Raw genomic sequence first — 21,034 nt, 5'->3', positions numbered from 1 at the left:
TAACTAAAAAATAAAAATAAAATGGAGTTTAAAAAATGAAACCTAAATAGTAATATTAAAAAAAACCTTGAAATATGAATAAAAACTAGTATACCATATAAATAATACTAAAATTACACTGTTTTGAAATTGACAGATTTCTGTCCAAAAAACGTTATTGGCCAAAACGTCTTTCATGCATCCAGCTCAAACAGATATAAGACAGCAGCTGAATAAACAAGCTTCCCCTTCATAATGTAATTATAAATCTCACATTTCTTCTGCTCCACGTCTTTATTTGGGTTGGATTTGAATGATGGCTCTCATGGGCCTCCGTAATTATGTTCAGTGATTGATGTTCTAGACGTATCTGCCTGAAGTGGGCCTGTCTGCTCTTGTTGGGAGGATCTGTAGAAACCATTTCAACAGCCGGTGAGTGATGGGCTCAAATTATTTACTTTGGTCTTTATTTTTTTTCTTATAATTGGCCTTATATCTCACAGTGAGAATTTATTTCTGATTTTAAGATTTATCTCACAATAACCTGTTTTAGTTTTTAACTGTAAATGTGAAAATAGACAGTCAGACTTTTGGGAAACTTGTTTGGAAACAGTCATTTTGCCGCTAGTAGCCAGAATTACACTCTTCAGCAAAATATTTATTTATACGGGTTAATTAGTTTGTGTATTCATATTGTTTGTATAATCCAGTTTCTACATAAATCTCACTTGAACCATTTTTTTCCCTTATTATATCGATATTGTTTACTTCCGCAATTTACACACACATTCACGCACAATGTTACTACTACTTTTTTTTAACAGCCACAATACTACCATTGAAATAGATTTTTTTTTTGTGCAGAAATATTTAAAAATTCACAGTCAGTACAATAGTACAGTGTTCCTAAAATGTCTTAAGGGAATAACTGATCTGTGTTTAATTATTTTGAATATTGGTTTATTATTACAATAATTATTTTTGCTACACTTGGCCCCTCATGGTGACAAGACTAGATTAGTCTCCCTACTAAACTCATTTATTTATCTTAAAAAAAACAACAACAACTGATGTATACTCAGTCTTGGCTGATACTTTCTAAGCCATTTTACTGGCAGCTGTGCTTGGCCTTAGTCTAAAAAAGGAATCTCCAAACATTGAGTTAGTTTCCATGGGTGTGCTATTGATACGCGTTTAAAATTTGAGGTGAGCACCGGTTAAGTGGAGAAGTTTAAGGTCAGGGGAGTTCACGCAGGGTGTAATTTGGTCCTGTTGAAGACCAGAACAGGAAGGAATTGCTTCTCAGTAGGTCAGTAGACCACAGTCGGACCAGACTCAGAAGACTGCCTAGGGGCCAGTCTTTCCTGTTTATGTGTGTGTTTGTGTACGCAGGCCTCCAGACGGTCTCAGGAAATGGTAATGAGCTAATAGACTCAGTCCTCCGAGGTTCAGACTTGCTGTTGGGTTTGAAGAAGACTTGCAGTGAGATAAAACAACATGTGTGCTCCATGTTCATGTTGGCACCATGTGAAAGTGCTTTATAGAGAAGAGCCACATCTAAGGGTGGCTGGATCGATTAGTAGTTCAGATTTTACGTTTTCACTGGTCACAAATAATGGCAAATATTAATTTACATAGTTCATCTTCATGTGTAGTAGAAAGTTATATGTATGCCAGAAAAAAAAAGAATCAATAAATTTAAACATTTATAACAAACATTAGAAATATGTGATCTCAGTCTGATTATTCTAATTAACATTACGAAATTTCGGATGAATAAATCAAAAGTAGTTTAGTACACTTACATCAAAATGCGATTAATGCGATACTAGTGTTTGTGAATAATACACAGAAAATATTATTTAAATATGAATCCTGCATGTTGTGCAGTTTCGTTTACTGCACATACTGAAGCGTACATGATGAGGCTCAGTGTTTTCAATCTCTGCCGCTTCAATATATGAGTTTTTGACCCATTGTCATATGATGTAAACAGGGAAACTTAAAAGTATTCACAAAAAAACTGTCAAAATAACAGTTCAGTTTAACTTGAATCTGTGACAAACAAATATTGCTTAATGCAATGATAGTACTACTGATACAAAAAAAAATATGAAAAAAATATTTTTAGGGAATATTTACAACAACAAAAAATATTTACCAGGAAAATAAATACACAACACAGTATTTCTGGAAAAAAAACAATATATATTTATTTATTAATTAAAAAGATTATTAAGAGATGGTTTATACAAAAAATGGATTATAAAAAAGTTGTGAAACCATTAACATGGAATCCAAAACATTAATGGAAAACAGAATTTTGTAAAAAATAAAACTAAATTTGAGAAAAAAAAATTATTTAAAAATTATTATAATTATAAATTATAAAAAATAAATTGCTGTTAAATTATGTACATTTCATGATTTCAATTAATTAAACATGCTTTTTGAATAATACAATTGAATTTAACTGTTAAAACAGTCTAGAAGAATTAAAACCTGAAAAATTTAAAAAGGGGAAAAAAACTTTTTTTTTGGCTCCTTTTAATTAATTATATATATATATGAAGTAAATTAACAGTAAATGTGAAAATATCTATTTTCTCCCATTAGGATCAGTATAGTTCGGTCTCACCACAGGAGTGTTGTATGACATTTTGCCTGAGTCCATAATGTCAAACTGATGATAAATGTTAGTAACAGAAAGGATTCTGGCTGACATTTTTATTTAATTTGGATCACTGTTCTCACCACTTGTTGGAAGGTTGCCGTTTTATTTTCATAGACTCCTTTGAAATGGGCTTTAAACTTTGGTGACTAACTTATCAGTTCTAAATAGGCTTACATTTAAAAAAAGAAAAGAAAAAAAAAAGACCTCATTAAAGTGGCTTAACAATATTTTGCTCATATTTTGTAATCTATTGTCTTACAGAAGTTACCTTAACAGTTAACTTCTGTTATGAAATCGTGCCAAGTCTGCTTTTATTCCGTTTACACCTTGTTTTGATTTGTAGTATGGTTCACAGGTTGGCTTTTAGTTTCTGTAACAAGATGGCTTGGTAGTGGTAGAATGCAGTCTCACATCTCTTTGAGCTGTCAAAAGTAAGTAGACTTTAGTTGATGGACTGGAGTTGGTAAAAATCATTGCACATTGCACACATTGCTCCTGCGCCCTGGCGCAAGGCCGACTGACTGACGTCTCCCAGCTGCGCTGAACCGTATGAAAACAGGATATTCCCCCAGCCACTGCCCACCTGTCTACCTGTCTTCTGAAACAGTCACTATCTATTGTGAGTATGAAAGGGGATTTTTGTTCCCATAGGGTGTAATTGTGATTCTGATGACTTGCTAGCATGATTATTTATGGAGAACCTGTTCTTACATGAGTTGAAGGCTTTTAGTTACAGTGCACAGTAATTGTGTTCAGATAAAACCATCTTGTAATATCTAATAAGGGGATATTTTCAGTTATTGTAATTGAATTTTTTTTTTGTTACAAGCAAAATAATACAAAATGAAAAAGTAAAATGAGTGTAATATAAAATATAGTGTATCTACAGTATATGCAGGGATATATAACTATTTTTTTTCATTAGAAATTTTTTATAGAAACAAAACCACAAAAAACTGCATGTAAACAGATTTTTTTTTCTGTATACAGAAATATTGCAGTGCCCCAGTAAAATATTACTGATAAATTTATGTCTGACAATAGATTACCATACATCAAACTATCATTTATTTAATTTACAAGTTTGATTCATTTAGACTGTTATTTCACACAGTCCTCACACACTTCTTAACGAATTTTCACATCAAAATAATAACAGGATACTTCATAAAACAGAAAACAAAAAGATATTTACCTAAATTTCATTGTAGAACGAAATCTGCAAATGTTTTTTAAATACATTTTCAACAATAAAACCGATTCTGTACTGCAAAGCCAATTTATATGAAATATATTTGTAACTGTATCTAAAAAATGGGACATGTTTTTGGAGGCCTGTGCCTCATTACTAATGACGGGCTGGTTTACAGCAGTTTTAGATATGGTTTCCAGCAGCCTGTCACACTGTATGACTGTTATTGCTTGACATGTCATATCAACTACCCAAATACATTGTTTGGCATCTCACTTAGGTAATTGAGCAAATGTGACAGTCTGGAAAGTATTCCCAGTCCCGAGCTGTTAAGCAGATGGCAGTTCTGGATAACCCAGTGCATTAATACAGGTCTCCTGACAAATGCTGCTATTTCAGGTAGCGCTGATGAGAACGACTGCATACAGGATTGTGGTACAGTACGTCCCACATAGCTTTTGGCACAGACTGTATGAGGAGAAAGTGCAGCACGCTGCTTGGATTGGCATATGAGAATATTGAAGCTGTCATGATGGCATAGATAAGGTCATGTTGCTCATTTAGATGCCTCCAATTCCCATTGCCATAATGCAAAAAAAAGTGTGTAGAAGTAACACATTTTTTTATGTCTTTTCTAAATAATGAGACTAGTTGAAATTATGATAATAAATTGCTGAAACTGTGCTTCCATCTCCCAGTATCAAATTTAGTGTGACGTATACTAAAAGTATGACTAAAGTCTGTTTGTCGGAGTCTTTGTTAGAGCAGTAGTAATTTCTTTCTTTTAACGTACAGTGGAGGTCATAAAAGGTTCAAAAATGCTCTCCGTTATCTCTAAATTGTACCACAGCCTGTTGTTTGCACATATATTTTCCTGCACTTTAAAGAATAGCATGTAATTTCTGATATACACTCATCCCAGCCATTAGCTATCTTGGTAACCCACCTGCAAGCGCTGAAATTCTTGAAACTAACTGTAGAGACAGACAGCGGAGGGCTGATTAGCTTGGATTCCACCTTCAGGTCTTGTTTGTGCAGTATCAGACGGCTCACAGGTGCTCACATCTATCTCTCTGTTTGAAGTGGATCACAGGGGCTTTGATCAGACACACGGTCTCACACATGCTTCAGCACACTGACTCCATGCAGATGTTTACCATACACATGACCTCACAGGGCCAGGAATGCTCTTTGTAATCACAGAAGGTCACTCGATACTGGCAGCGAAGAGAAGCAAATCAGAGAAAGTTTTATATTGCTCTTGAAATCTCTTTGAGGTAATGGTGTGTTGTAGATTATGTAATGGATACTTAATCAGCGGGTCATTAATGCAAAATATGACATATGACATAATATAAAAATGCTGATACTTCAGCACTCATTATGGAAAACTATTTCAGAAAAAAATGTGTTTTTGGTGCAAGATAATATTATTAATCCTATTTATCTTGAACCAGACTTCTTATACTACAGTTTTTATTTTTCTGCATGCATTCTTAGCCTGTCATTAAAAAGTTATACTTTTTAAATTAAATTAAATTAAGTTCATTAATTTTATTTATTTATTATTTTGGATATATTCATAGCCTGCCATTAAAACATCTAGCATTGGTTCTCTACATTTTTGGTTAATCTACATTTTACATATTTTAAATGTCATTACATTAATTAATTCATAAGTTTGTTTTGTTGTTGTTTTTATTAAATTACTTAATTATTACTTTTATTATTACTTTTTTCTTAATTTGCATAAAAGTGTAAACAAGAAGTCGGTTGCTTGACACTGCCAGGTTCAGCAATGAGTATGATGGCAAGGAAAAGCAAGGACGTCTTTGTGTGGACAGATGATGAGGTGTAATTGTTACTCAAAGTAACTAATCATAACAAGGCGGCTTAACTATACTTAACTTTAATATTTGTCTGAAAAAAGCTCTTCTCTGCCTTGCATAAGTGAGTACTTCTCCTTTGCGTGAGATAATCCATCCACCTCACAGGATGCACATTTTCAGAGTGGCCTTTTATTGTGGTCACCCTGAGGCACACCTGTGTAATAATCATGCTGTCTAATCAGCATCTTGATATGCCACACCTGTGAGGTGGATGTCTAAGCAAAGGAGAAGTGCTCACTAACACAGATTTAGACAGATTTGTGAACAATATTTGAAAGAAATAGGCCTTTTGTGTACATAGAAAAAGTATTAGATCTTTGAGTTCAGCTCATGAAAAATGGGGGCAAAAACAAAAGTGTTCAGTGTAGTTCGGTCAAATATATTTTTACATTTTATTTAATGTTCTTATTTCTTACCCTTTCTCCCTAATTTCCCTTCACATTCGTCAAACAATCGATATGTTACTAACAGTTCATGTTTACATTTGAGTGCTTTTTTTTGCTATTTAATTTCTTTAACAAGGCTACTGATAGTATGTGGGGGCTTGTCCGGGATTTTATCACTATAATATTGAAATATTTATGCTTTCATAGCAATTAGTTATTGTGTATCCCATCAAAGTGGTCACTGTGGTTCAGAGACCCTATATTATAAGAAATACATTAAACATGTTGGGTCACTTGAGGGTTGAGAGAGGAAGTCTGAATGTATATTATGGTATGGAGCTGCAGAGCCTCCACAGTGCACTGCAAATTTAATGAGCTCCATTACCAATGACAAGGGGGCAATCACATGAGGAAACCGGAGGTAATTTGGGCAAAAAAATGCTTGTTAAATGAAGCGGAGTTCCTACATAGCTTTACACACATTGGCTTTAGAGAGTCATTTAGTTTCTGGGACCATTCCTCATTCCGGCTGTAATGAAATGCAGCATATGGTATTACCTGCTCCACCTGAGGAGCCTGGATTACTGTAGTATTGCTGATACTGCACAATGAAACTAGCCCAGGGCGAATCTTAATGCTTTATTTATAGAAAATATATTGCTGGCCATTTTTTTAATTTCAAACTGCCTTTGTTGAGCTGCTAGAAAGAGGTTTCCAGGGCACTTTTGAAGCGTGCACTGAAACTGATGATTTCTATTGAGAGACTCTTACAACAAGCCATGTTTGGTTGTTTTTGTTCAGAGATTCGAGCCCAACTGGTGGAACAGCAAAAATGTCTGGAGCAGCAGACGGACATGAGGGTCCAGCTCCTTCAGGATCTCCAAGACTTCTTCCGCAAGAAGTCCGAGATCGAGATGGAGTACTCACGCAACTTAGAGAAGCTCGCCGAACGCTTCATGGCCAAGACCAGGAGTACCAAGGACCATCAGCAATACAAGTGAGTGTGTTAAATGAGTGTTTAATACTGCCAACTCTTTTGTGGTTTGAATTTAGAAAACCTTTTACTCTGGCCCAAATTTATAACAAAAATAATTTTTAATAGTATAACAAGATAACGAGGTAGATGACGTTAATATAGGGCTGCAACTAACGATTATTTTGATAATCGATTAGTTGGCCGATCATTTCTTTTTTGATTAATCGGATTAAAACCACAATTTTCTTTAATTTACTGACAAAAACACACGAATCCACATTCTGCCCAACGCATTTAAAACAAATGTGCCAACTGAATGCTAAGAAAACACACAGTGTTTAATTTATTAGACCACCTGTCATAAGACAAAACACAAATATTTTAGGAATCTGTCAAAAAAATATATATTCTAAAAATGTTATTGTAATTTTTTGACAAATAACAAACTGAAACAAATAATTAGTATTTATTCACATACAGTAATAACAAAAATTGCTTGCTTTGCTTTTGATAACAGCTTACATGCTTGCTGGCATTGTTTATGTACTTTTTGACTAATTGGGTATCTGAAAACAAAAACGCTAAAAAGCACTTGACAGTTTTTTTTCTGCCTTTCTCAGATAACAGCAATAATTATATTATAGCATTAAAAATAGCTTACTACTGTAACTAAAAAGCTTACACATATTGGAGGTCTAACCAATACTGAAAGCTAAAAAATTATTTTGGAAATTACCAGTTAAGAGCAGCAGTGATACAATTCTTACAAAATTGGTTAAAAAACTTACATAAATTGGTTTTAATAATTATGTTAATCACTGTACGCTATATAATGAATATAGTTTAAATCTCTAGATCAAAAATTAAAACAATAAAAATAATAAAGACAAATAAAATCGCAGTAATGCTCTGCAGGAACACGCGTCACGTGCACTTTGATCACAGTCAGTCTCCTCTTAATGTCATTTCTTTAACCTGTAAAAGCGTCTGATATTTATATTCAGACAATTACACACTGCTGTCCATTCATATTTCCTACTCTCGTAAATTACTTGCACTGCATGTTGACTTTTAAACCTAAATATAAATGTTAAACAACAGATATTTCAGCACAATGAGTGTTTTTGCACTGAAAATTGTCTCCCTCGCCTGTCTGTGTTCCGTCTGTTTAATGCGCGAGCCCGCCGCACTGGCGCTCTTTCAGTAAAGATTTAAAACTTGATGCAGACTGTCAGGACAAGCCTTTATGCAAAAATTGAAAGGCTTGCATGAATTTTTGCCATTTACAGATAAGAATATGACCCTTAACTAACGCTTTTTTGCGCCTAGGATGCACACGTATCTGTAAAAACGCCTGACAGGCAAGCCATTACGCTAATGCATCATTTTGGGGAGCTTGGATCACATACTTTTCCTGCAGGAGATCATTCTGTATCTTCCGATATTTGTAGATGCATTTTGTCCATAGAAATGCATTATTCAGTGCTGTAATTTGATGCGACCATCTGCAGTTGTATGTGCTCTAATAATAAGATAATGAGAAACGTTGTCAATGATTTTCATTATCGATAATAATCAATTTGATCGATTAGTTGTTGCAGCCCTAATATAATACAATTTATAAACAAGAAATGTGAAAATGAATAAATTTTTATACCTTTATTGTATTTTTTTTATTTTGTATTGTACTTTATATGTTGTAGATTAATTTGTATTTGTGTGTACATTTGTAGATTTCATGTTATCTTATTTTGTAAAATAGGCTACCTCTTTCAATGAACTTATAATGAGTCCTTATTTTAACCATTACTATTCCTTGTCACTTATGTTTTCCTGCTGATTTATTCCCAGTGTAATGCACTGTGACAAGCATGAACCATGATCATAGTTTCATTATGCCACTGGCTTGAACATCTATATAATGTTGGTGCAGAAACCGCTGGTACAACTCAAAATATTGAGCGTGTTTGCTTTTCACCTCTGTAAATAGAGCAAATGCTGGTTTAAGAGCCCTAAATGAGTCCAGCAGCTGTGAGCACAAACGGAGGCAATGGAGAATCTCGGTCGTGGCGCTTGTGGTTTATGTTGCCTGTCGGTTTGAAAGCAGAATAAAGATGCTTTACTCCACTCACTAACATATTCTGAAACACAAGGATTTAAACTTGCCATTTCATGGATGCAGAAGTAAAGAAGGGTTCAGATTATAGTGTAATGTGACAGAAGTCATTCGACTTTTTTCTTTAGGTGATTAAAAAAACTGATGTTAGTTGGGCGGCCAGTTCTGAAGCCAGTTTAGCTCAGCTGTATGCTGGATGAATTAGCATCAGAATGAGCTTGCAGGTTTGTCTGTAATTAACTGGGATATCCGCATCAACAATTAAAAAGCATTTCAAGTCATTTTACCAGGTCTCTTGGCTAAACTTGGACTTCTGTAACCACAGGGCTTCAGTAAAGAGGTCCAGACCTTGGTCTGTGATTGTATCCCGTTTTGTTCCATAGTCCAGAGGTCTGGCCCGATGTCTGACCGATGGCGTCAAGATGAGGCCAGCTGAGCCAAAGCAGAGGGTGTGCTTTACCCCTTTGTTGAAGTTGGCCGGGTAAATGTGGTCAGAAGTATTCTGCAAAACCAGTGAGTGGAAAGATTAAGTGAACGTTATTCAAGAAACACAGTTTACTTTACCTGTGGGATTGTTGTCACAGAAACAATCTTCTCACCAGCACTAGGAGCATCTCAGGTGACTCTCACAGCAAAGTGTGATAGATCGGGCCTGGAGGTTGGAGACCACATTACAAGTACATAGCTGGTAATTGTTTGAATTTGGTTTGGAAGTTGGAAGTTTCCATTTTAGAGTCTCTTTTTTGGTAGTGAAGATTTGATTTGTGATATCTGTATTGGATTATGGGTGGAAGAATGCTACTGAATGGAATTGACCACATTATCTAATTTTGCTACAAATAAAGTGCTAGGATGATGGATCTGACATTTTAGAGAATATTGCATCATATATATTGCAACCATGGCATTAAGGACTTTAAAAAAAAAGAAGAAAAAAAATCATTTTCAAATACATGCTTTTTTTTTAAATTTCTATTTATGAAAGAATTCTGAAAAACAGTTTCCAGAAAATTTTTTATATCTCATAATATTCTCATAATATCTCATAATATTGAGATTTGCATTTGAGCACCCAATCAGCATATTAGAATCTGGAGGATCTGCAGGATCACGCGACACTGAAGACCAGCGTAACAATGCTGAAAATGTAACTTTGACATCAGTGTAATAAATTACATTTAAACATGTATTAGAATAGATTGGTTATTTTACATAGTAATAATGTTTTGATTAAATACATGCTTAGATGAAAATAAGAGACTTCTTTTAAAAACAATAAATAAATAAAAAAACTTGCCTACCCAAAACTTTTCAAGCAGTGCATGTTTTAATAAATAAATATTTTATTACATTTTAAGGAATTATTGTAAAATGTACAAACTTAGACAAAAAAATGTTTAGGAAAACAGAATAAGTTATCTGTTAATTATACAGACGTTTTCCTAACCCAATGCGACATGTAATTCAGAATACTCAAAAGTTCCTTCATAATAGCACAGTACATTGTGCTCTTTTCAATTGTCATAATGCTACAACTTCAGTAGCCCATATATTTGCATTATATCGGCCCTATAGTTATCAATGTTGTTTAATATTTCTATCCACATATGTGTATCCCTACAAGGCAGAGTTCTGTGAGCCGTGTGGTTAAACTTCTCCCAGATGACACTGTCGTCGTGGCGACACATCGGCGGGTGCTTAGTTTAGTGCCCGTGTTTGTTGAGCTAACAGGCATCACGTACTGTTTGCCCAGGGAGGCTGCTGGACTCAGTAAGGGAATTATTTAATTATATGCATCATCCAGCTGCCACTCCTTGGACATCAGATTTCCTTATGATTATCAATCATTTAGCAGATGCATTTTAGCCAAATGGACCTTCCACAAGGACACATGCCCTCTAGGAAACTGAGTTTAAGTGCTTTTTTTATATATTGTATTATATTATAACTCTCCTGTAGGAAACTGAATTCAAGTGCTTTTTTAGGCTAGGTTTGAACCTTTGTCCTTTTGGTTGCATGCCTAAAATGAAATGAAATGCACTTAGGCATTAAGATTTCTGCTTTGCCCCAGTAGGGTTGGTTTCAGTTGTCTGTGATTGTACTTTCATGCGCATTAATTTGATGACCTTGTTTTTGAATGCCAAACCCTCCAGTGAAGCGCTCTAGTTTGCTCTGGCACTTCAGAATCGATGAGCTGTCAATATAATGTTTATGATCTGCAGGATGTTTACACCAGCACCGAATGAAGCTCCTGTGGCTACAGTGTTGATGTAGTTACTGCATCGCTGCATCGCTCATGTTTATACCACTGCTTATGATCTGTTGGGTTATTTTGATATCAGCAGATTCGGGGCACATTCATTTTGTTTAGAATACCAAGTCTAATTCATTTGGGTAATTGCCACCAGTGTAGTTGCTGTATATAGACTTGCTTATACCTAGCAAGTGGAACATGAATAAAAAATGCTGTCTTTGAAAATGTAGGAGTTTTGTAATGGCTTTCCTATTGCGGTCTTGCTACTATTAAGTTTTGAAGACTTATTTTGTCATTCTGTTTTTACCATATAAATGTAATTTTATATTTAAAGGATTAGTTGGAGAAAAAAAAACTACTTTTTGCTACAACATTGTAAGTTATTTTTCTGTTACATTAATAATGTGATATTAATGTCATCAAGAATTTGATTATCATTCTTTTTTTAGTGAACTGGTTGATTTGTTCAGATTTAACTAGCTTATTGATTGAAAATATAGCACACAACTCTATACTTATTTTATGATACTGGAAACATTTATTTATTTACTTAACAGATGTTGTCAGTGTTATTTTGCTATTTACTCTTATAGCATTTTTTTTTTCATTTATCTTGTCTTTATTAGTTTTATTATTTTTAGAAACAAAATTCATTATTTTAAAGGGGGGGTGAAATGCTCGTTTTCACTCAATATCCTGTTAATCTTGAGTATCTATGGAGTAGTACTGCATCCTTCATGACTCCAAAAAGTCTTTAGTTTATTATATTCATAAGAGAAAGATAGTCTGTACCGATTTTTCCCGGAAAAACACGACCGGCTGGAGGCGTGACGTGTGGGCAGAGCTAAAGAATCACGAGCGACAGTAGGCTTTTGCGTTGAGAGCGTTTGGAAGCTGTGACACAGATCCAGAGGCTAAAATTTAACAAGAGCAGCATCAGCAACAACGTCTCTATGTGGTATGTACTGAAACTGTATATATTTGCTTAGCGGTTTTGGAAAATGACGAAGTTCCACTTTGTCTTCTTTTTTTTTTTTTTTTTTAAATGTACATGTGGAAAGTGCAGTTTGATGACAACATCGCATGTTGTTTACTTGATGTGCTTACACGCCGATAGCTAAGTTAACAACACAGAGATATTTGAAGCAGTTTTACTCACCGCATGCGGTTCCAACACACGATCGTGACCCTTTTTCGTTGGGACTGCATTATCCTTAAGAAATAAACAATGTGCAAATCCGTCGTCGAACTGGGCCTTGTTTGTAAAACAAGCATCTTCGAAATGCAGGGAACAAACACAAACACTTGCAGAACTCCGTTGATGCTCTGTAAAAATAAACTCCATCCACTGGTCCCTTAATGCTGTTTCTCTTTTGGTAATCTGTGCAGGGTTGTCTTGCCCTGGCAACCAAAAACACACTCCTTTTGTGACATTTCGCAACGCTCTCGCTCTGATCAGTGAATGTCTGTTGTGCTCTCACTCAGTGCTCTGCTCTACGGGAGCGTGCGCTCTTCCGGCAAACGTGCACTCAGTACCCATATAAGGAAATTCCGCTCCATCTAACGTCACACAGAGCCATACTCGAAAAAAAACTTTCCGAAACTTGTGACAAACCGGAAGGAGTATTTTTGGAACAGAAATACTCCTTCAAACGTACAACTTAATTTTTGAAACTTCGTCCATGTTTAGCATGGGAATCCAACTTAACAGTGTAAAAAACTCAGTATGCATGAAATAGCATTTCACCCCCCTCTTTAAATTTATATATTTAATAAAGGATTAAAGTTAATTCATTTTTTATTACAATTTTAGTTTCAGGCATTTTAGTTCTTAAACTAAAATTTACATCAATTGAACTTTAAATAAATAGTAAATATTTGTATATATGCATGTGTACATATAGATGTTTTTTTTTATTATTATACATTTTAAGTAGTTTAGTTTTAACTAATAATTTAATTTGCAGCAATGGTCGGCATGAAGATTTTTCAAGATTCTGATCTTTTTTATTCCGTGTTCCACAGAAGAAAGTGAATCTTCATGAGGGTTTGGAAAGATAATTAGTTAATAACAAAACAAAACTGTTTTACAAAAAGTTGTAACTTTTGGGAGAACTATTGCTTTAAAGTTGGGTTTGATGCACCTTCATTCCTTCAAATTCTCTCTTTACTCTGGATTAATTTTATTTTTTTTAATCAAAGCCGTTCATTCCCTTGAAATTATCGAAATCATTGCTCCTTGATTTCCATCATCTTTCTTTATTGGTTGTTTTCTTCTTTCAAATGGTTATGAAGTTTTAAGATCAAATTCTGCTCTGTGCAGTGATGAGAGCGTGCATCAGTACATAGTGGAGAGGTGATCACTGTTGGTCCTTTGGAGAGAGAGCGAGAGAGGTGGTCACTTGGTTGTTATTTAATCCTGTCTGAGCAGTCCCACTGATTTACTGCAGCCTTTAATGCTGCAGCTGATCTCTACTCCGCAGCACTGGTTGCTTTTGTATCAGTTCTCATTAGTCACATGCTATCCAAATTAACTCATCATGCCTAACAATTACTCACTGTGACAACTTCCTCTCCGGTCATCATCCCTCCTGTTTTATCCACCATGACAGTGAGCTTATAGACTCTATATGAGTCAAGTGAATCTTTGTGATGGAGCTGTATTGTAAATAATTGCAGCCTGTGACAATCTGGGCTTCAGTGGACTTCCTGTTCGGACCTCACAGATACCATGCATTTCCCTTAGCACTTCCTCGACTATTACCAATCAAAGATATTATCATAGTTTTTTTTGTTGGATTAGATTTATTTTTATAATTTCTGTTTTTAATTGAATTTTGTGGTTTTGAGTAATTTTGTTTGTTTGGTCTTTTTTTTAATCTTTAGATTTTTTGTCTATATAGTTATATAGCTATAATAGTAAAAAACGTGTGTGTGTATACGCTGTGTGTGTGTGTGTGTGTGTGTGTGTATATATATTAATAGCAACTAGCTGAAATAGTTAAAAATGTATTAACATTTATTTCATAGTTTTATTTCATAGTATTTGTATAGTTTTAGTATTAGTAAACTATAATAACCTGTTGTGACACACTAAACTTTTTATATATTTCACTTTAAACTTTATTTTTTGTATATGTATGCATGTACAGTATACATACATATCATGTACACTCTAGATATGTCATATACCCATATTCCCATAAATATAGAATTTAAAATGTCTTTATTTAATAAATAAATGCAAGCTCTATTTCTCTCTGTCTTCATATTGGTATTCATTATATTGTAGTATTGTAAAATATGATCTTTCACACTATTATTTCCATTTGTGTTCTCTATTATTCTCCAAACCACTCAACACCAGGTATGTCTTGGCATTGTGACTTTAACATAATTCTTTTTATTCATGCATTTCAACGCTCGAGAAGCAAAAGCTATTTTTTGCATGAATCCGAAACACGTGTGCACCTTCAGCTTCCTAACAACCCAGCTTGACTCTGCCACATTCTTAACATGCGGGGAGGAAAGCTGAGTGCGTCCTCAAGAGCCTGAGACAGTCTTGTGAAAGGATTTAAAGTAATTGCAGACTGACAGAGAGTGCACAGGCTCCCATAATTCTCCCTGCAATCTGAATCCCCGACGTGTTCATATTGCGACCGTGCATCTTTAGGCTTTTAGCTCAATTAGATTATCCATTTGATCCAGTCTCACATAGATGACTGATCCTTCAACCCTGGCTTCTAAACAAGCCGTTTACTCCAAGGAATGTCTATCATCTTAGAGACTTAAGGATTTTGTTTGTTTCCTGTTTTTGTAGAAAAATGTTAAGGTTAAAAACTAGATGTATCAGCTCAGCTGGTGCGGATGCATGCTTTTTTCTCTACTTCCATTGGATGTCATCAGGCCACAGACCTTCACCTGCAGTGATGAAATGCATAGCCTGTTTTGCAGGGAGAGTTAAAGAAGGGAAATGGAGCTGAAAACATACTTCCTTACTTGCATTCAAATATCACTTCCTCCTCAAATGCAATTTTTTTTCTTTTTTTTATTGTGAGATTTGATGAAGCAGCCATTTATGTTACTAATGCTCATATTTCGGAGTTTGTTCTAAAATCTAGATTGTAAGACTGTAAGATTTATTCCTCCATGTCACAAGTATTTTGCATCATTACATTTTTGGAAGAACAAGAATCTGGAAGGAGACACAAATAACTAGATGATATACAATTTGATTTCAGATTAGGGATGCACGATAATATCGGCACAACATCGGTATCGGCCGATAAAAGCTTAAAATGACCATCATCGGTATCGGCCGATATGAATATTTCTGCCGATGAGCCAAACCGATATTCTCCAAGTGAAATAATTGACCTGTTTTTCAGATGTGAATGTCTGTCTACATTTGTAAAATAATACATTTATGGTAGAATAAGTACAGAAGAGATACATGGATTTCTCTTCAGTAAAATTAAAGTTTAAATATATCAGGCGAAAAATGTGTATATATATCGATATCGGTATCAGCAAAAATTATTTTGAAAATATGGGCATATAGAATATCGGCCAAAATCCAATATCGTGCATCCCTATTTCAGATTAAAAGTAATATGATGATTTTGCTCCAGTATTCATCTTGTTGTTATGTTGATAACTTTCTCATCAGAGCAGAAGATGAGTTTTTAGAAATTTCAACTCAAATCAATATTTTGTGGTCATATACTGTTTAAAAGTTTAGGGTTAGTGAAAGAAGTCTCTTATGATCAACAAGGCTCCATTGATTTGATTTCAAATACTGTAAAGCTGTAAGATTTGTTTAGAAATAATATTATAATTTAAAATAACTGGTTTGCATTTTATTATATTTTAAAATGTTATTTATCCCAGTGATGGCAGAGCTGGATTTCAGCATCATTACTCCACTCTGCCACTCTGTCACATGGTCCATCAGAAATCATTCTAATATATTGCTTTGTTGCTCAAGAACCATGCCTTATCAATTTTGAAAATGGTTGTGCTGTTTAATATATGTAGTTTTTTTGTTTCAAGGTTATTAGATGAATAGAAAGTAAAACCTTATGTCTTCATTGCATTGTAAACCTTATGTCTTCATGATCAATCTTAAAAAAAAATCCCCAAATGCAATTGTATTTATTTTTTAAGTAGCTAGTCTGCTATTATCACAAAATAAACTGTCACATCTGATTTTTTTGTCCTAATAGAAAACAATTTAAATTAAAAAAAAAAAATACTAGATACAGTGTTTGTAATATTGCAGGTGCGTTATTAGACTTACCGAATGGCCCATATGTCCCAGAAACACTGATGTTTCACCTTGATTTTTCATCTGAGTCTTGGTTCTGTTGCTGTGCAAGAACGCTACAGAGTATCCACAGATCATGCATGCTTAAATAGGCCATGTATCATCAAGGGAAGAGATGAGAGGGATGTTAATGTGTGTGATCCACGTGAATGGCTTTTAAAGCATCCTGATGGGTGCTGGGAAGATGGATCTGTCTGTGGTTTCATCCAGTCCAGGAGTTAAGTGCACAGATGGTCCTGACAGCTCGCAGACAGGAGCCCTTCATTAAGTTTGATCAGTGTCTCTTTCTCTGTTTCTCTCTCACTTGCAGGAAAGACCAGAATCTCCTGTCTCCGGTCAACTGCTGGTACCTGTTGCTGAACCAGGTTCGACGGGAGAGCAAAGACCATGCGACACTGAGCGACATTTATCTGAACAACGTAATCATGCGCTTCATGCAGATTAGTGAGGACTCCACGCGCCTTCTGAAAAAGGTCAGAACTGTATTTGATTTGTATGAACTTGTCAGAAGAGTCTCAAAATAGGTTTCGGAATAAATTCTTAACTCTTCAAACCATGGTGATATTTTTTTATTAAATTGCGTCTATTGTATTGTGTGTAGAATGTGCTTTTTTTTTTAAGAATAATATTTGGGCAATTTTGCTTTTATTATAGTAGGACAGATCAGACGTGGCAGGATGCGAGGTGGGTGAGTTAGAGGGGGCGGGATTGGGATTCGATCTCGGGACGCACTGCCCACAAGGCTATCGGTGCTAGACAGTTCACGTTTACATCATTAGATGTGCAGTTATTTTATTCTGTGAAATGAAAAAAAGCTCTGTTAAAAACGAAATTGCTTTATATATTCTTTTTTCAGTCTTGTATTGTTTTACAGCCATTCCTCTTTTCTTTTTTAGCTATTCTTCTATTCTGAAAGCTATTTTTATTCTATTGCATTTTTGTTACTTTCATGCAGTTCCTGTAATATTTCTGGATGGTGGACTCTAAAAACAACTTTACAGCAAATGTAAGCTGTTCTCAAAACAATTGTTCACCCAACAATGGAAATTCTGTCATCGTTTACTCAAACATTCATGTAATGTGGTACACAAGAAGATATTTTTTAAATGTTTTTTGTCCATAATGAATGTTATGTCCAGTTGGTCTTTCTTTTTATTTTTAAGTCATATATTTGGTACAACATGAAGTGATTGAATGATAACCAAATATCCATTTTGGGGTGAACTATCCCTTTAAAGAAGTGAAACGGCGTCTTTATGACAGTCTAGTTTTCTGTTAGCCTTGATAGATCAGAATAAACGTAGATGGCAACTAATTGCCGAAATGTGTGTAATGCATACTTTGCTGTGATTCTCATTCCTGTGTAATTACTTTTAGGCTACTTTTGCGCTGCATCATAGGACAAACCATCTTGTGATCATTTAGGGATATATACTTCTTCAAATGCAACCTCTGTGTTGCCGTTGCTGTATAAAGAGGACTTGGGAGACTTTTAAAGTATACCTGTCTGTAATTAGGTCTGGCTTAAGCAAGATATGGGTTTTGTGTGGTTCAGGCCAGGGTTGTTTATGTGCCTGTATTTGCCAAATTTACGATGTGGGTCCGGCCATACGGGACCTCTGCTTCTGCGATGTGGTTCTGTTCTGAGAAGTTTCTAAAGCCCGAGCTCTAATCATGGCCTCCTGCCTGTTGTTTGATGTCTGCGGCCCCATGACCGAGACGACGTGGCGGTCCCTTCAGCGCAGGCCACAGAAGGGGGACAACTCCCATACAGATTATGTGCTGCCATGCATGCGAGTCATATGAGACGACCACAACAGCAAATTACAAGGCTGGAATGTAGGAGGTAAAAGTTTGGTCTCAAACAAGGGTTATTCAAAGGGCTTGACCAGCAGCTCTGAGATAGTTAAAGGGACTGTGAAAGGGAAAAAAAATAATTTTCTGTCATTATTTACTTACCATGTTGTTCATAATCAGCATGAGTTTCATTCTTCCATGGATCACAGAAGATAAAGATTTTGGCTTTTTAAAAAAAAAAATTATACAACAATATTTTAGAACTAAAGCTCAGAAAAGTTATAAAAGAGGTCTAAATCATCACACAATCTTTTTGATTCTAAAAGCCCCCCATTTTCCACAACAATGTTCAAAGACCCTATAATTAAGGATTGATTTTAACCTTTTTTTCTCAAGATTTGTCTTCAAAGCTTGGCTTAACTAGAAAAATGTGTATTCATTATAAAAATCTCTATGCCAAATGTCCAAGTTTTAGCATTTTATTAATTGGCATGACTTTCCTAGATCTAGAAATCTAAGAGATCTTATATGACTTTATTCACAGATAAGCATGACAGGCATTTGCTGATGTCCGGTTTGTGAACGAATCATTCCTTTGAGTGGGATCTTATCAAAGAATCATACGTTCCGGTTCAAAATCTGTTCCCAAATGATTGATTTACCAGATCAAACTTATCCAGTAAATGGATCTGTTCCATACACATTGCAATCAAATTCTTTCAGAAGACTCAAAATGTAGTCTAATGGTGCGTTCACACCAGATGCGAATGATGCGTTAAACGCGAGTGATTTACATGTTAAGCCAATGCAAAGACGCAAATTAAGTTTTTCAGGCATTTTGACTTGCAAAAAATCTGAACTTTGGCGAAATTTCACGCCGCGTTAACCAACGAGGAGCTTGCTCTAGTAGTGCCGAAATTACGATGTAGCAAGCAGAGGTAAAATACAAAACAACAATGGAGGACAAAGTCATTGTCGCAGTATGTGGATACCCCGGAGCTGTATGATACTTCTTCATACTTTTACAGAAACAGGAAAAAAACACAGATATGAGTTTAAAACAAATACATTCTTGCCTGAAATACTTATAAAACTACATTTCATGACACAATAACAGTAATATTTTGAAAATTTTCCGAATAAATGGTGGTTGAAATAACAATGCTGCGTGAACTCAACTGGCAGAAGCCCCTCCCATGATGCAAATTTGAGTCTGTTGTGAAGTTATTTCACACATGAATGAAGCGATTAAACTCAAAATGTTCAAGCGTCCAACTACGTGCGAATAGCGCAATTTATTAGAGCAAGTCGCGTCTGGTATGAAGGCCCCATAAGAGTCATATGAACCACTTGTATGAGACTTTCATCGTACTTTTGAACCCTAGTCTGGAAAAAGTGACCAGAATATTCAGAATAAGTTTACTTGTTTTGCTCAGTGGACGAAAGTTAGTTCCAAGGGTTTGAAACGAAAAGATAATGACAGATTCTTCATTTTTGGTTGAGCCATTCCTTTAAAAATGATGCCATATTGTTCTGATAGAGTGGTCTTTCATTGTCGCGTACTAACACAAGGGGAAGATACCCATTACAATAAGCAAGGTTAAATACTCTATTATGACAAAAGAACCAGATATTCTTTGTGCCCCTCACAGCTGTTTTCATTGGAATGAGTACCTTACACTCAAGGATGAAAAATACATCTGCAGCGCAGTGGGGGAGATGTCCAGGAAGAACTTTAAAGACCTCATGATTCATGACAGAAACTCTCGATAGAAGAATCTGTATCCCTTAAGTGACTAGTTATATAACAAAACCGCCTCTTGCTCTCTGCTGTCTGTGTTGACATGAGAGTGGCAGAAGAGAGAGGGCAGTGGGTTGTTTCCCTTAAGGGCACTGGATGTTGTTGGTGGGGGGCAGTCATTCACCCAGGGTGTTGAAACTGCTCTTCCCTGTAATCAGTGCTCCCCGCTTCCTTTGATCACAACATCGTTTCAGTAATGAGCCACACATACAAGAGAGCAAAGCCCCTGCTGTCATCTTAGCCCCCTGAGGCACAGCTGCAACAGAGAGGCAGACCTCCAGAATGTCGCTTAAAAGACTTGTTAAAGCTGGTCACTATTATTGTTACTCAGATTTTGAACACCCAAAATTTGATTCTGTCTGATCTGTTGTAGAAAATTGCTAAATAAGTATTTTATTTTTCATACCGTTGTGATATCTAAATTTTGATTTACCATTTAAATTTTTTTTTTTTTTTTACATAGTATTAATAGCATTTCGATATCATCCATTTATTTATTGTCAGCCATAACATATAGTAATTACTGGTATGAGCCAAAACTGTAATATTGGTGCATCATTACAATATGTGATCTTAGTATGTGTGCATATTGTAAAGTTTGCTGTTTATGATGTTTACATTAACATTTCCTTTAGAAATAGAGT

The 21,034-nt window shown here is 35.2% G+C and overlaps 1 protein-coding gene across 3 annotated transcripts in view; it reads left to right on the top strand.

The window, feature by feature from the left end:
• The window catches only part of LOC127976931 (SLIT-ROBO Rho GTPase-activating protein 1), a 100,175-nt gene that overhangs the window by 28,682 nt on the left and 50,459 nt on the right, over positions 1-21,034 (top strand). For all 3 annotated transcript variants that reach the window (XM_052581519.1, XM_052581520.1, XM_052581521.1), the window contains exons 2-3: positions 6,922-7,117; positions 17,103-17,265. In XM_052581519.1, the coding sequence (XP_052437479.1) occupies positions 6,922-7,117; positions 17,103-17,265 (359 nt within the window). The remainder of the gene's footprint in view (positions 1-6,921; positions 7,118-17,102; positions 17,266-21,034) is intronic.

The sequence above is a fragment of the Carassius gibelio genome, chromosome B18 (assembly GCF_023724105.1).
Source record: "Carassius gibelio isolate Cgi1373 ecotype wild population from Czech Republic chromosome B18, carGib1.2-hapl.c, whole genome shotgun sequence".
NCBI lineage: Eukaryota > Metazoa > Chordata > Actinopteri > Cypriniformes > Cyprinidae > Carassius > Carassius gibelio.
The sequence above is the reverse complement of the archived record's forward strand: the minus strand, read 5'-3'. Positions and strand labels throughout refer to the sequence as shown.